At 35.7% G+C, this 17,543-nt stretch overlaps 2 protein-coding genes across 4 annotated transcripts in view; one reads left to right on the forward strand and one right to left on the reverse strand.

Moving 5' to 3' along the window:
- The window catches only part of LOC106717581 (transcriptional coactivator YAP1), a 41,022-nt gene extending 34,662 nt beyond the window's left edge, over nucleotides 1-6,360 (forward strand). The window contains exons 3-6 of one of the 2 annotated variants that reach the window (XM_045680660.1): nucleotides 3,905-4,048; nucleotides 4,299-4,456; nucleotides 5,252-5,593; nucleotides 5,873-6,360. In XM_045680660.1, the coding sequence (XP_045536616.1) occupies nucleotides 3,905-4,048; nucleotides 4,299-4,456; nucleotides 5,252-5,593; nucleotides 5,873-5,968 (740 nt within the window). In that variant the 3' untranslated portion in view covers nucleotides 5,969-6,360. The remainder of the gene's footprint in view (nucleotides 1-3,904; nucleotides 4,049-4,298; nucleotides 4,457-5,251; nucleotides 5,594-5,872) is intronic. The other variant, XM_045680662.1, reaches the window with a different exon arrangement.
- A 2,866-nt stretch (nucleotides 6,361-9,226) lies between these two features.
- On the reverse strand, nucleotides 9,227-13,872 carry LOC106717628 (myrosinase 1). Of its 2 annotated transcripts, none has more exons than XM_014511514.2 (9): nucleotides 13,755-13,872; nucleotides 12,509-12,600; nucleotides 11,550-11,818; nucleotides 11,046-11,450; nucleotides 10,672-10,974; nucleotides 10,457-10,591; nucleotides 10,214-10,320; nucleotides 9,883-10,018; nucleotides 9,227-9,273 (listed from the first exon to the last, which is right to left on the reverse strand). In XM_014511514.2, exons 1-9 carry the CDS (start codon nucleotides 13,796-13,798, stop codon nucleotides 9,250-9,252), a joined length of 1,515 nt encoding a protein of 504 aa, XP_014367000.2. In that variant the 5' UTR covers nucleotides 13,799-13,872; the 3' UTR covers nucleotides 9,227-9,249. The 2 variants fall into 2 exon arrangements, with proteins under 2 accessions (XP_014367000.2, XP_014367001.2); XM_014511515.2 differs by lacking the exon at nucleotides 9,227-9,273 and adding an exon at nucleotides 9,307-9,385.
- Between the last annotated feature and the right edge of the window lie 3,671 nt (nucleotides 13,873-17,543).

A 17,543-nucleotide genomic window follows, 5' to 3' on the forward strand; every position in this document is an offset into this window, starting at 1 on the left:
ATATACAAAGGAATACTGTTTATTTGTTTCAATCGTGTATAGTGCAACACAGCATTGTCATGATAGTCGCGTTGAATACGTGCCCCAGTCACGTTCGTGTGGCGCGTCGCCGTTGGTCGCCGCGCCGGACGCACCTTGTCAAGGCTACCCGGTGTCCGGTGTTGCCGCTGCTCACCCGGACATTCCGTTATCCCTTCACCTTGTCCGGATAAAAGTTTTCCGAATAATGAACTAGTATGTTTATTAGCATATTACCCGGAAAAATGTTGTTGTTGTGTATGTCAATGGCAAGGTAAAGGTGTTCATTAGGTACTAATACAGAATCGAGTTTGTCTCTATCTCATATATTCTAGCGTTCTAGACCAAAACCTAATTGATTTATTAAATTGTAATAGTGCCATTCTAAAAGTGAGGTCTCGATTCGGCCACTGACCATATCAGGGTACTTCCGTACTTATGCCGGAAGGAAATACCTTGATACGATAGTAACAGGAACTAGACCTATAACTGTGCAAATTGGTTAATACAGGTGAAATCTAGAGCTATATGCATAGACTAATGTAAACATAATAGAAATAAACTGCATAGAAAAACCTGATATAACTATTACCCAAATAAATATTGTTGGTTTCCTTATATTGCAAAAATCGATTTGAAAATTACACCAAAAAGATATATAGGAAATACATAAAATTGTGTAAATTACAATATTCTGGCAACCGTCAGCATGGTGTGACAGTGTTTAATATGGCCTTATCATTGTTTTATTACAACGGCAAACAAGGCCCAGTCTGTACATCACCTGATATAGGAATAGTGTTTTTACATTACATTCCTTAGCATAATCTCGTGTCGCGATAGCATATTACCATTCAAATATGAAATAACATTCTTATGATCCATTAGGTACACACTGGCACACTGGCAACACTCAACTTCTCGGGAGTAAGAGTTATTTTTGTACAATGATACAATTCAAATGAAATAACATTACACTAAGTGTAAAGATGTTTATACGTTTTATATGCATTTACTGTGAATTCTAGATAACGAGATCTAGCGAAAGAAAAAGGAAAATTAACGTTTGTTGACTTCAATATTTAGTCAATTTATTTTAAAAGATTTTTACGTATACACACAACATTAAAGTTTGCGATCATTATAAAAATGGATAAATGTGTTTTTGAAGTCAATCTATATCAATTAAATGATTTTGTTTTTTTGCTGCTGTTTTATAGTATAAAATATCTTTTACTTAATTTAAAAGATACACATTAAAAACAAATCAACTCAATGTTAAACCACTATTTGCATATTTTTAAATGCAGTTATTTAATGTTTACGCATCAGGTTGAAAATTATAATTACTGGTACCGTGATTAATAAAGTAATACTCAATTATGTTACCGATGCTCAGTTGCATAACGTGGGCAAGACAGTGACAGTTTCACAGCGGACTTCTAGGAAAAGTTAATCGTTTCAAGTTCAGTTCGACTCATCGGTCAACTGAATGTGGGAAAAAACCTTATATTAGAAATACATGGAACTCGATCTTTTTATTTCAAACGTTTTTTTATATTAAAAGGTGGCAAGTGAGCAAGCGGCCACATGAATTCGCCGAAATGGCGAAGCGACCGCTGCCCATAAACATTCGCAATTGCGGATGCGTTGCCTACCCTAAATCAACGAAGGAGGAAACGCACAAAAAGAGAATATTTAACCTTCCAATGCATCTCCTCCATCAAATCCACCTCACCTTCCCATCTTTTCCTTATATAAAAAGGGTGGGAAGGGAAAGAGGACTTAAATTAGGCCTCCGGCACCACACTCATCAGACGAAACGCGGAATTACTTCCACCTCACGCCAGTCATCTGTGTGGTATTTCACCGGGCGAGCTGACCTATTCGTGCAACTGATGTTGTTGTTACTGGCGTCTACCACTGTTAAAACGTCTTAATTCTTGTAAAATAGCTAGATATTGAGTTCAGTGCATAACATTACTTCAATGAGGATAACGTATTAAGAAGCGATGTGTGACAATGTCTATTATAACATTGTTGAAAGGACTACAACAAGAAAATAATTCCTTTAGGACATTGATCAATCTCCAGTTTACTTCCTATAAAATTCCATTAATTAAAGAATTATTTGGCTTTTATATGACCATCTATAACTATTCGAGACTCAATTGTTAACCCTTAAATCAAACGGTATCATCGTATGTACCTCATGAACGAGTAAGTGCGTAAATCCGATCATCAATTTCCTGTCCTTATCCAATTCTGTGTGGATGTCCACACTCTTCTTAATCATGGCACCTTTAAATGCAGCCATCTCTCCTAAGTCTACCTCTACCAATGTATTCCACCACCATTAATCATAGCGGATGATCATGACTATTAAGTTAACACTTATGTTTTTAATTGATCTTTTTTCTTCACATAATATATGAAGGTGAATTGAGTGAATGCATGACAGGTAGTGTGTATGTATAACAGTAGGCACAGATTACGGTAATACGGCATTAGCGGGTTAAGCCTCATCGCTCAGTCGTTGCTCTATTGTGTAATCACAACTTAATTGCATCCACTCTTGCTTGTTACCATTTATTTAGTCTTGCTGTATTCTATTTACAACTTTATACAGACAAACGTAACTTAGAATATAATAGAGAAATAGGTGCCGAGAAGACTAATTCATAAGGTTTTTACTAATCTCAATGATTATTGATTTTGTTGTATGATACAAAACAGAAGTATTTAACAAATAATATTTAATTTCTGCATTTACGCGACGTGCCTATAATTACAAAAATCTGTTAAATTTAATTAAATTTAAATGATATTACGGTACCATCGCTGTAAACAAGATTCTTTAATTATCGATTCGCTTTGACTTTTGGAATTCCATCCCTCCGACAAAACACGAACGTCCTTCGAAAACTACTTTCAAAATGCGGCCACAATGGAAATACCACTTTGTGATATTATGTTTAAAGTTTCTTGTACGCACGTTATTATTCATTTAATTAATTTAGAGCAAAACTGTGTTCATGTGTTGAACATAACATATTATTTGTCATTAGCAACCCTTTCAAGCTTTGCTTAAGGTAGAGTTGTTTAAGAGTTTATCACAATTATTCTCTAATATGTCAGTGTTAGTTTCCGGACTTGTATATATAAGTATTAGAATTAGTAAAATGTGATTTTGTGTAGGATTTTTTCTCGGAAATCCTACGAAACACCTGTCCAGTATGAGTTAACAGTTAACGTTTGAGTTGTCCTATAAATATTCAATGACATAGTCGACGTGCGCTCTCGTTGACAAAGTCCCGTTAAAAGATATCACGAAAATACCGCGAAGTGTTACAATTTAAATCCTTATGAATATCAACGTTGTTTATGAATGAGCATTCGTTTGTTGCGTGGCACACCGCACACCGCACACGTATGCATTAATATAGCCGCGCGAGGTGCGATTACGGCCCGCGGGCGGCTGCGCGGCGACATACGCGCGTGAATCATCTTGCATGCGCTTACGCAGGCCGCTGCGAATCTAGCGACATCTACACGTCGCTTTGGACGTATTGGACTTCAAAATAAATAAATTATCTTATGTATAATTAATAATTTTACTTTTACAAATAATTGGATGTTGACAGAGACACTGAATTTATATCTTTTTATGTAGAGTTTGTACTTTTAATATACCACTAATATAGTATTATATACCTTCAACATAACACAAATAACATATTAAACCATAAACATTCAAGTCCGATCCCAATGTCCGCTTGCAACTAGTCGCTGTTGAGAGTATCAGACATCGATTACATTTGCCAATTGCCAATTTATAGTATTCACGTAAGATTAGTGCTGATCGATCGTTACCGATTAATTTCAGCAGCGAAGAGTACAAGTAGTAGCGCGGCGAGTGATCCGCTGGGCCCGCTGCCCGACGGCTGGGAGCAGGCCGCCACGCCCGAGGGAGAGGTCTACTTCATCAACCACGCCGCACGCACCACATCCTGGTTCGATCCTAGAATACGTAAGTTTCATTCTTGCTTCTATCATAGAGTATGTATATCAAGCCTCAAGACGACGGAAAATGACAATTTCTTAGCGGTGATGACGCTGCAGGCACCACGGTAACTGATTGAAGCTGTTCATTTACAGAGGTACTATATTTTAAGCCGCCAATACCAGTATCCTATGTTTCCATAAAGACAGAGAAACCAATAGAGGTGTCTTTGCTTAGTCTATGTTCATGTATTCATATATTATGTTGTTTTTTCCAGCACAACACCTTCAGCGCACGCCGGTGGCGGGCGCGGGCGCAGCGGGCGGCGGCTGGGCCAACGCCTCGCTGCAGGCCTGCCAGCAGAAGTTGCGTCTACAGTCGCTGCAGATGGAGCGCGAGCGGCTCAAGCAGCGCCAGCAGGAGATCATGCTCCAGGTAACATAGATGTGGGGAAAGGGATAACCTATAAAATGCCACTCAAACGTTATCAGCATTCACCTGCGAAGATATGCGCCTGCAAGAACTGCTATAAAGTTTGAATCTTGTAACAACCTAAAGTTAAATGATCACAAAACAATGATAAGAATCTTAACCGATACTTAGGTATGTCCTTCATTTTTTGAGGTAGTCAAGCTATTAGCAAAATTAGAAATGTATGTAATCCTTACGATGAAGAGAGGATAATATATATTTACAATGATTACGACAATGGTGACATAATTGATAAGTAATTTTTGCTCTATCGCGATAGTAACACATATAATATAGTGATAGTAACAGATATACAGTGATAGAGAGCATTTAAATACACCCGGACACTCACTCGCATACCGCCCGACTATGACGTAGGTTCATTTTATTTTTAACATTACATTTTTATTATGTTTTAACTGGGACATCATAAGAACACAGTTTACTATAATATCTATTTAAAATAATGTTGAAAATCTCACATCTTTTAATTAAATCGGGATAGACTGAAATAGTTTTCTGTTTGTTCATCAACGGCATGGATTAGTTGCTTCTTTAATGAGAAAAAAAATGTTGATATAAATTCAGATATTAATTTTATCAGAGGTTTTAAATTGAAGTCATTCAACATTTAATTTACGTAAAGTCGATCTCTGTAACAAAGTACATCCAACACAACGCCATCAAACCGTGAACGGTAATACAACGCGACGAAATTACAATATAACATATGCTCAAGATGCATGAAAATTTCTCCAGCAAGAGTTAATGGGCCGGCAATCGAGCTCGATCGTGTCGTCTCTGGCGAGCGGCGGAGGCGCGGGGGCCGCGGGAGTGCAGGGCGCGGGCGCGGGCGGGGGCGCGGCCGCAGACCTCGACCCCTTCCTGTCCGGCCTGACCGAGCACCAGCGCCAGGAGTCCGCCGACAGCGGCCTGGGCATGGCCGTCAACCCCTCCTACTCCATGCCGCACACGCCCGAGGACTTCCTGGCGGGCATGGACGACCGCATGGACTGCACCAGCGAGGCCGGCGCCATAGACCCCGACATCTCGCTCGGCGACAACATAGATCCCACCGACGACCTGGTGCCTTCACTACAGGTAACATTTCTACCCAGCTGTATACGTTTACGCGTTTAAAGGACACGTTACCAATACGCTTATCTGATTTGTTTTTAAATCTGTGAAAATTGTAATATCTTTACTTTAGCTTATAAAAAACAAAGCACAAATCACGTAACATCATTTCAGTGTGATAATCAATTTACCAACACGGAACAAACGAATCCAACAATTTGTGGTAATGAAAAATATAACCACAAAATTACACAATTTACTTCTTTTTTCCGTACGATAATTGGTATTTTTTTATGTTTTCAGTTGAGCGAATTCACCAACGATATACTTCTGGACGACGTACAATCACTGATCAATTCAACGCCGAGCAAGACGGACAACGTCCTCACCTGGCTCTAGGCTTAGGCCGGGCTTCTTATCTTAGTTATTATTATACTTTAGTACTTACCGTTTATATCACTTTCACACAAGGGAAGCAGAGTCAGGCAGAGCAGTACTACACAACAGTACTTGACAGTGTGAGTCCAAATGAAAGCAGTACTGGTCTGTTCTACTGGTCTACTTGACTGTGTTTCCCTCGTGTGAAAGTGTGATTACTGACCCCGCAGACTGACCGCGCGGTAGTGACGCGGCAAACGACATAATCAAAGTCTGTCAGGTCAATACAAAACGTTTTTATTTTTAAGTTAATTGTTTTGATACGAATGTCTCAAAACAATTAAAATTCACTTGTTTTACTTCACAAATTCGTATTAGATTAAAATTGTTATTTTGATTATTTTTTTTAACCTCCAAAATGTTTACTCAAATTCGATTGATTCATTCGGATATTTTTTACTTACATTGATTATTATAGTATTGCTTTTCGTATATAATTTTTTTTTATGTTATATATTTCGTAATATGTTTATTACAGCATTATTTAGCTATTATTAGATAACTATAGATATATACAGTTTATATAATAAGGTTATAGTTAAATATTTTAGTATTAGTTATACAAAATCTATTTTTCTTTAGAAAATGGAGGTCTTAAAAAAAGAAAAAAAAACAATAAAAATATTTTTTAATATACATTAATTAATACATAAATGTCCCACAATGTAGTTGACAATTTACTCCTAATTTCAATAGAGACACGGCGCTATATAACTATCGTCCGGCGACGCCCATGTGCGGTGATACGAGTTTTGTTGTAACGGCAGTGAAATTCTACGTTTACATATAAATGTCGCTTGCGTTCTATCGCACGGTTGGTCAGAAACATCGACGGGGTATTGACAGGATAATGTTGATGTACATTTCACTCAGAAAATGACAATAACTAGCGTAATGTATGTTCGGATATTGTGTGAATCAGTTTAATTGCTAGATACAAACGATGTGAACTCTTCTCGATACTGTTAGTTAAACAATTTGCAAATTAAAAAAGAAGTTATTTAGATTGCACTGCAAAAAGTACTGTATACAAATACCGATGACTCCTACGTAAACTATCGTAGTCATAATTTTGGAAATTCACCCCCTGATTTATGTTTTTTTTTAATTAACTTACGTTTTCGTATGTGCGTTTCTAACGTACGATACTTTACGTATGAGCCATCGATATAGGCATCTCTATTTAAAAAAAGAGATGAAATTATGTTGTATTTCTTTTAACGTTAGCTAACAGTACCAAGTTGAGTATCACATGTCATTGGATTTTGCATCTCGGCATTTATTTGAATGAGATAGTAATACAAAATTATATAAAATAAGGGTTTTCGTTTGATATATATATGTTTAAGTAATAATGCATACACTCAATGTTTAATTCATGTTGAGAGCATTTGATATACCATAGAATATATAACATATAAAATTTTTGACTTTGAAGTTTTAAAATAACACAATTTTGTGTAAAATTTAATTAAATGTATGATTAACTGCGGCTTTCTGAGAACAAAATCTCCATTTAAACATATTATCGTTTCATACAGACATTTTGGTCTCAGAAACCTACAGTTAGTAATATCGTGTGACATTAAAATGTACGAGATGAATATAAATGGCGCTCGCTGCATAACTTCTTTCATAATAGAAAGGAGAAATATTGCATCGCCCTTTTTTTAAGCTAGGTTTCCATACTCTTTCATTAGATTATAGGAAATCCTCGACTTTCAATTTAACTCGTTCGAAATGTGAAATAACGATAACACTATCGAGAAATAATTAAAATGTGATAACACCTTAACTGTGCCTTATTGTGCCTTGATAAAAAAATATTTATTGTGTTTTAAGATAATATTGAAGTATTTGTCCACTTATTGGTGACTCGATGTTGTATTAATGATCGGAATTAAAATTACTTATATATGTTGTTATAATAACGTGTTTGTCTACTTACACCGTCCTTGCGTATTTTTTTTGAGATTATGTTTAGATTAGTTAGTTAAATCATGTCGTAGATAGTTATTTGGCAACTCTTATAGTTTACTTATTATTGTGATTGCGATGCGTATATTTTGATGAATGTTTCGTTCAAACTGTTGCGAATGTATCTGAGCTATCACCGACCGTGTAACTCTGTCGTTTGATGAATTGTCTTATTTAACATTTAACCTGTAACGTGGTTTATCACACGTTTGACTGTGACAATACTCTTTACTTTATACTATGGATGCAGCGGAAGCGCGTTACTTCGAAATTGTTTATACCCACCTAGTCTTTTTTTTTTGTATAATTCAGTCAGTTTGATTTAAATATCCAAATTAGGCCTTATATTAAAATGCTACATTGAAAACTTTGCCATATTAGTAAAAGTACTATTCTTGTAAGATTTATTGTTAATTTTCAATGTTATATTGAATAGCAACTGTGTAACTATTGTAGTTAGGTGTAGCGGTGCTGGGTTTATGATACATTTAATTTTGTATTCTGTAGATCCGTTCTTTGTCCTTTATTTTGTATTTGTCGTGTATTATTTCTTATACTTTTAAGTTACAACGCTTCTATATTGTTCGGTTCATTATTCTGAAATGCTTTTATTAAAGAGTTTTTTTTTGATTTGACAGTTGTAATATAATCTGTGGCAGTGATTGAATTTATGTCATATTCCGTTATAACTTTTAGCGCAGTTTGAAAACTCTGCGGTATACTTATACTTATGTAAAACACAGCCATGAATGCCTAGGAATAACCGGCATTTGATTTGGCACGTGGTGAACAAGAGTGCTCTTACTGTCGACGTGCCAACTCAAGCATCATATTGGGTGTTCGTATGTTATCGCACCGCAGAGCTGAATGCTTCGCTTTTACTACGATGACAAAGAGAAACATTCCATGTTACCACCACTCCACTCCACTCCACTCAACTCCACTCTATCACTCTCAGAGTCTACGCCTCAGAGCTTACCACGAATAATATACTGAACAATATATTAAGTTAAACAATATATAGTTTATTTCTTAAGATAGCCTTTAATTACAAACATATCTTTTCAGTCTGAACAGATGCAAGTTTTCTATGTAGTGTATATAACACGTCGTATATCAATATTATATATAACAATGAAATTACAAATGTCATTTTTAATTTTTATTTGCTATAATTTCATTGTAAATAATTTGATATTCTTATATGAATTAAATAAATATTTGTTTCAATATCTATCATATGTTTCATTTTCTTCATATATTATTCATAATTCTGTTTTGGATTTATGCTGTTGAAAGAAAAAAACAATTGTTTTTTTATGATATGTCTATTTAACAAATTCTAAAAGTGTGTCAGCAAGTCCCATGGATCCAACACCGCATGCATTATGATTTCCTCACCTGTTAAATGTTAGAAATATCGTGCTTTAGTTAAAATATAAAATGCTATTTATAAAGCATGGCAAAAATAAATAAAATAAAATAAAGATAATTTTATATAAAATAAGCAACATCTTGTATGCAAAGAAAATTGGATATTTCTGGTTTTAAAGCGATAAACCCCAGAATATGGTAAAGGAATTTTTTAATCACTAACCTTGGGAACTACAAAAGACAAATTTATAAATACTAATATTTAGTTCATTTTGGATGCACGTTCAAAAGAATTTGCTGTAATGTGCATAGCAAGGATAAAAGAAAATTTCCTCTCTTACACCGCTCCTATTTACAAAGAAAAAATATTTTAGTCCCTTAGAATTTGATTCCAAGCATTTATTAAAAAGCATTATAGGAACAGCTGCTATTTTAAAAAGAATTAACAGAAAAAAATATAAATAATCTAAATGTCATACATCTTTTCTGTTATTTAATTTTAATTGAAACTTAGTATATCATACCGCGGGATCCTTAAAGCGGTCATCCTGCGGCAGCTCTCGGTTGGCGACGAGCTGCTTGAAGTACTCCACTGACAGCTTGGGCGTGCGCGGTCTCGCTGGGTCTGATATATCTACGTAGTATAAACCGAAGCGTTCGCTGCAACATATTGAAACTGTTAGATAATATTTAGGTTTACGTTCAAATTACGTAAAATGTTCTCTTTTTTAAGTATTTCTACTTAGTTAATTACTAAAGACCTGATAGTCGCAAGTCCTAATATGTATAAAGTGGGAAGTAGATCGCTTGATCAATAATATATTACATCTAAAAAATCATGTTTTCAAAACCTACGAGAATCCAGCTCTCCATTCGAAGTTGTCCATCAAAGTCCACGCCGTGTAACCCAATACTTTAACTCCATCTTCATAAATAACGTTCAGGATCTCTGTCAGGTAATCCTGAAAGCATTCATATTTTTGTTTAAAGTGTATAAAAAAATGATTTTTTACTTCAGCAGCACAATAACATATTAAGATATTAAAATATACTGAAACAACTTGTAAATGACGTCGAACGAAAAGATTGTTAACTTACATTAAAGTATTTGATACGTCCATAGTCCTCAAGCGTGCCGCGGTCCGAGCAGCCGTTCTCAGTGATATAGATAGGAGGGTCATTGTACGAGCTCTTGCACCATCGCAGGAGGTTGGCGAAGCCAGTCGGTACAATCTGTTAGTACAATATATTTTAAAATCAAAGCTAGGTAGGGTAAAACGGAATAACGATGATGGAATTAAATATTTATTTACCCTAAGCCATTCGGAAGCGGATTCACCGCCGACATCCATTGTCGTGACTGCGCCGATATCCTTGAGCCAGGAGGGAGACTTAGCGATGGGGTCGACTCCAGCACCGGTGATGAGATGCGTCGTGTAGTGGTTGATGCCGAGGAAATCTGAAGTTCCCTTGATGCGCTGTATCCAGTAGTCGTCGAACTGTTCGAGACGAGGCTTGGGCAGGCCCTCGGCGGCGCTCTGCTGAGCGACGTTCTCGATCATCACGGCAGGGTAGCCGCCTTCTGCCGTAAAGATCGGGTGTGCGAACCATCCGAACTGTAATCAATAACAAATGATTACATTAAAAAAGTATACGAAAATATTTGCATTGAAGGCGTTTTACTTACTTTGAACTGATTTGCGACCTCAGCTAAGGCGACTTGTTCAGCGTTGCTTGGATCGCTCGGCTCATACCAGATGGAATTGATGGAGATCATGATCTTTCCGTCCTGCTTCGGCCTGTATGTCTCATTGTAGAGGTGGTACACTTCAGCGTGGGCTTTGAGGAGGGTGTCACTGCACAGATAATTTCCTACGCCGTGACTGTCAATGGCTGGTGCTTTCTTTTCATCACCATACGCGTCCTCACAGATTTCGTAGGGTTCGTTGAATGTGATCCATGATTTGATGTGGTGACCGAACTCCCTGAAGCAAAGGTCCGAGTAGTCGCGGAAGTAGTCGATCATTTTCGGGTTCGCCCAACCGCCGAGATCTTGGAGTGATTGAGGCAAGTCCCAATGGAACAAAGTTACCTGATCATGAGAAAAAAGTGATTGAATACAGCTGAATATTATGAATGTGTCTTTTCCTACTGAGATAAGTTTGATAGTACACATTCGTGTTTAACTTACCAATGGTTCAATATTGTTCTCAGCGAGGGCATCTAGCAGAGCGTTGTAGTACCGGATGCCGTCTGGGTTGACGTAGTCGACGCGGCCGGTGGGCAGAATACGGGACCAAGACAATGAGAAGCGGTAGAAGTCGACGCCGAGGTAGGCCAGCTCCTCCACGTCCTCCAGGTACCGGTTGTACGAGTCACACGCCACGTCACCATTAGTGCCGTCAGCGATCATCTCTGGACGCGTGTGGGTTAACCGGTCCCATACATTTTCTGACTTTCCTGAACATCAAAAGAATGTTCGTGTTTATTTTGTTACCGCAAAAATAAAGGTAAGTATTCTAAATATATGTATTGTGAACGTATGTAGTGATAGTTACTTATATAAGTAAACAAATTGATAAGAAGTTTAAATGCCTGTGTCTTGAATTTTGAATGAAATCTTGTACTCGTGGCCTAGGATCTATGCAAATTAATCTAATTTAAGCCAATAATTATATGCGGGTAACCTAATTAAAAAACTTAGTTATTAAGTGTTTTACAAGTAAAATCATACGTCATCCCGCATTAAAAGCCTAGTTATCGACGTTTTGTGACATTGATAAAAACAATTCTAGTAACAATTCATAATACCCATCGCAATCTTTGCCAACTCTTGAATTTCCTACAAGCCATATTGATAATAGATAAATAAATTGATTGACAGTACGGCTAATCCTACTTGAGATGTTTGATAAATGCCTCTGAGAGTATCATCTTAAAGGCGTTTGTAAAATAAGTATCCATGTGTAAAAACGATTGTAACTCTAACTCATTTATTTACCAATAAATATATCTTGTATTAGTGAATAAGGAAGACTATTTTCTATCATTTTTGTCTTTCTTTACATAACTGGGTAAGAAAGAGATAAGTTGTTAGTGTATAATCCATAGACTTCATGTTGAAATTAATGAAATAAAACATGATCTTACCACTGACATTCCACGCGCCTTCAATCTGATGCGAGGCAGTTGCCACACCGAATGTAAACCCTTCCGGGAATTTGGTGTAGTGTGCATGACTCCTGTTAATCATCATATTAATATTATAGTTAGATTCTACTGCTGATACTCAACGACGTTTACATAATCATTTCAGTGCATAGACGGTGTAAGATTCGAAATAATAGTTATTTGGAGGTTAAGTTTCATGTAATCAAACCTACGACTACATTCATAAGCCTGACCTATGACTAATTCATGTCCCTGTAATATTTGATTGTGGAAATGTGTGGAGCCTACCAGCCTTACAATTAATTTAATTATTCCTAGTCTCATCGCGTACGTAAACATTGCTTAATCATTGATTGTACTCAGAGGTTATGTGGTGTGTAATGTATATAACATACGTATATTGGAATTGTTCTATAGATTTCCTGTTCATATCTACATAGCGTTTTTTTGTATTTTATTATCACAACGTAATGAGAACATACGAAACTATTAAATAATAAACTAAATGTTCTTCAAGTTTCGTAAATTATATGACGAATTTAAATTATTATCAAAGTACGCACTATTCAATGAAAAGAATTGATTAACTGAACATATATTATTTTGTGTTATTAAAAAAAAGAAAATCGGTAATTATCAACAATCATTTAAACAATTGGTGTTATTACTTATTGTTACTTGATTAAGTTTACGTAATGTAACAGTATAAGGTGAGTGTGGAAAGTACTTAAGAAATCGCAACACAATGTTGTTAAGTCAAAAAATTATACGTATTAGATTGTTGGAAATCGGGAGATATTCACCTAGATCATTTCTTTCCATATAAATATAATACATGGATATAATCTTTATGTTACCAAAGTAAGGTAATTTTATTTATTAAACTAGTTAGTTAGAACTTAGTTTAAATTGAAATCAGACTGCTGCTTTGATAAAAGAGAGTACGGACAAAATAAACGGTACTTTTTGCTGACCAACTTACGCTTAAAAATGGTGCCAATAACACATGCGTACTACGAATTATAAATAGTTGAGGTTACAACATTGATGAAAATAAGATTCTTATAGTTACTTAGGACTTTATGATTGATATAAAATAATTTAGGCAGTAATTTAATGATTATACGATACAAGTAAGTTATAAATCAATTTAGAATTTTCAAGCATTATATGCAGTTAGTATTAAAAACACACATCAATACTTAATATAGTACTTTGTACTTACAATTGGTAGAGTGTAAATAGAGTGATAATAGCGCGGAACGCCATTTTGCCGCGCGCTGTGTCGCCGTGGAGTTACGATAACCAACTGGTCCGCGGGAGGGCCACCTCTCTCCTCTTCACCGACTATTTAACCACAATCTCGAGAGGTTGCCGAATTTCCTCCTGATAAAGTCAAAGACGTGGGATTATCTATCGTTTCTATGCAGAATTATTAATTAGGTCAATGAAAGGTCGATCTAAATAACATAAAGAGTGTAGTTTGTCCTCTGAATATCTATTCAATTTCGCTATGATTATTTTATAATTGTTTACGAGTTAATTAAGCTTAGCAAAAACATATACAAAACATTGTCTATTGTTCATTCAATCTTATCTTAATAACATTATAAATGCGAATGTTTAGGTAGATGGATGGATGGATGTTGGAGCGACTGAACGGATCTTTATGAAAATTGGCACAGATGTAGAACATATAGGCTATATATTAATTTTTTTTATTATTTCCGCGCGGGCGGAGTCGCGGTCGACAGCTAGTTAAGATATAAAGCTGCTAGTTAAAAATATAAAAAATAAACTTCTTTACAATTCAGATAAGTATATGCAGAGAATCAAATTTACTTTCGAAAATTATCCATGAATTATATTTGTTTTGCTATAGTTTATAGTATGTGTGCAGAAATGTACTACTCAAGCATCATAACATGTCACGGAGTCCGATGACGTCACTTCTGTATTTTACTAAACTCCGAGAAGAAATAATATGTGAAGTAAATTGTAATGAAAAAGTTTTACAAATTCTTCCGTAGTCATCACTAAGATGGTGACAATTATATAACAAGATAAACTAGTTTGACATAAGGGATCACGGATTAGTGTTTAGATATACGAGAAGGTAAGATAAGCCATCAAATGATAAATTCATATCTAAAACTATATCCGCATAAATATCTTCAATTGTAGCGTATGATTGGTGTGGAGAAATAATCTTAGAATTGACCATTTCATAATATGGTTCTATGTCTGTATTAAAATTCTTTAACCATTAACAAATAACAATTGACGATTCTCAATACGTTTAACAGCTACAAAAATTACTGCATCCAATTATTATATAATTTATTTAAGCTCTTATACTTAAAAAAAAAATATATATATGTGGGATCAGTTATTAAAATAAAGCGGTTTTCTTGAAGATTTTTATTTAAATTTTGCACAACAACAAATCGTAACTTCTTTTTAACAATCAACCGTCTGACATGACATTTTTGTTAGTGTTGCCAATACAAAAGATTAAAATACCTGCTACCAGAAAGTATACTAAAGCAAAAATCTTAAATAAAAAAACTAAATCTTTCCACACGGCCATTCCTGATCATTCATCTGACTCAGATGAAGTAATTTCTTCATTAGTAGTCCAGTGCTTCATGTAGTCCGCTGAACTACTCGTATTGATCGGGCCTTCTCCATTTCCAATTTTCTTCAGAGAGTATCTATCATTTCTATTTTTTTTAATTATTTCATAAGGGCCAAGAAATTTAGGATACAATTTGCTACCTTGGCTAAATTGTGTCTTCTTAATAGCCACCAAATCTCCAACATCGTAAGATTGGGCTTCTTTTCTCTTTCTGTTATAGTTTTTCATGTTCTCTTCTTGTATTCTTTTTATTGATTCTTTCGCCTTCTCTCTAAGTTCACACCTTTTCTCGTTAAAATTCTGTATATTTTCTTCTTCTAACATTTTAGTCAATTCTTCATTATTATCTCTCATCTTAACTCCGAAAGTCAATTCAAAGGGTGTCATGCCAATACTTCTTTGATAAGTTCCATTTATACAGCGTTGTACACTTGATACATGTCGATACCATTTCGTTGGATCATCGGCGCTTAATTTACTCAGCACACTGATTATTATTTGATGGATCCTTTCCACTTGCCCATTACCTCTCGGTTGACCAGTTGTAATAGTATAATGTGTAATATTCTCGTCTTCGCAATACTTCTTGAAATCGTTTGAGGTAAAAGCAGCGTTGCGATCAGTTATCACTCTTTCAGGAGATCCAAAAGCTTGTTGTTGATTCTTCAATTTGTCTAATGTTTCGTCAGTCGTCAAGGTTTTTAAAGGGTATATCCAGGTAAACTTCGTAAAGCCATCTACAACGGTAAGTATGTACTTGTAATTCTTCTGTGTAGACGTAAGAGGGCCAAGATGGTCTATGTGGTAAGTTAACAGAGGTTTATCACCCTTGTCAATAGGGTGGAGAAATCCTTCTTTTTTCCCTTTTTTGTGTGATATCAGAATGCACTCAACACAATTATCAATTACTTTTCTAATCTTGGCTTGAAGGTTTTCTATGTGATAATCTCTATTTATCAATTCTTCTGTCTTTACAATACCAAAATGTCCTTTCTCATGATTTTTCCTTATTATTTCATACTGCATTTTCTTTGGTACAACAATAACTTTAGTTCCATTTTTTAATTTGTATAGTATGTTATTGCTTAAAATGTAATCTTGGTAGGGTTCTTTTTCTAAAATTTTCTTCAACAGGTTTATACGATCATCATCGTCTTGTGCTTTCTTCAATCGTACAGTCGTCTCGGTAAGTATTAAACAGTTTACAGGGTAGCGGCTCAGCGCGTCTGCGTGTTTCATCCTAGATCCAGGTCGGTGTTCAATATCATAATCGTATTCCTCAAGAAGCAACGCCCACCGAGCAACTCGCGGAGGTAAATCTTTTTTCTTTAGTGTCATCGTAAGAGCGGTACAATCGGTAACAATTTTGAAACGTATGCCTTGTAAGTAGACACGGAATTTTTTTACTGCTTCTGCAATAGCCAAAATCTCTAGATAGTAACTATGGTATTTCTTCTCTGCAGGTGTAGTCTTTTTACTCATATAATGAATCGGATGTAGTTGATTGTCTATTGGACTTCGTTGCAGGAGAACAGCCCCGTATCCATCTGTACAGGCGTCTGTGTGGAGTTCTGTCGCCAATTCTGGATTATAAATTCGTAATACAGGTGAGCTGCACAGTATATTCTTCAGTTGTAAAAATGCTTTCTCGCATTCTTCATCGAAGTTAAATATGGCGTCTTTTTTGAGCAGATTTGTTAGTGGTTTAGCAATCAGTGAATAGTTCCTAATAAACTTTCGGAAATATCCTGTTAATCCCAGAAATGATTGTACAGCTTTGACATTAGAAGGTGTCTTAAATCGTGCTACTGCGTTTATCTTTTCTTTTGATGGTCGTACTTCATTTTCTCGAATTATGTAGCCTAAATACTCTACTTCTTTTTTCATAAAGTGGCATTTTTTCCAGTTAAATTGCAGACCGAATTCTTCAGCTCTTCGAAAGATTTTATCTAACTTCTTCAATCCTTCCTCTTCTGTCTTAGCCGGTAAAATCAAGTCATCGAGGTATGCGAGGACTGTACCATCGGCGATGTAGTCGTGAAAAATGTCGTTGATAAAACGCTGGAACACAGATGGTGCTGAACATAAGCCAAATGGCATCTTGAGAAACTCGAACTGACCTTGTGGCGTCACAAAAGAGGTATACTTTTGGCTATTCTCATTAACGTCAACATGTAAAAATCCATTCTTCAAATCCAAAGACGTAAACACTGTAGCTTCTTTCAGTTTGTCGATTTGATCCTCTATTAAGGGTAGTGGGAATCTTTCTTTGATTATTTTCTTATTGAGGCGTCTGTAATCAATGCAAAATCTACGTGATCCATCTTTCTTATTAGCTAACACAATAGGGGATGCAAAATCGGATTTACTAATCTT

This window comes from Papilio machaon, chromosome 2 (genome assembly GCF_912999745.1).
Source record: "Papilio machaon chromosome 2, ilPapMach1.1, whole genome shotgun sequence".
NCBI classification, from domain to species: Eukaryota; Metazoa; Arthropoda; class Insecta; order Lepidoptera; family Papilionidae; genus Papilio; species Papilio machaon.

Excerpts from the sequence above, each read along its gene's own strand:
- LOC106717628 (XM_014511514.2), bottom strand. The coding sequence starts at position 13,798 with ATGGCGTTCCGCGCTATTATCACTCTATTTACACTCTACCAATT. Across the intron at positions 12,601-13,754 it reads CTATTTACACTCTACCAATT|GAGTCATGCACACTACACCA; the intron begins GTAAGTACAAAG and ends GATGATTAACAG. Across the intron at positions 11,451-11,549 it reads AGAACAATATTGAACCATTG|GTAACTTTGTTCCATTGGGA; the intron begins GTAAGTTAAACA and ends TCTCATGATCAG.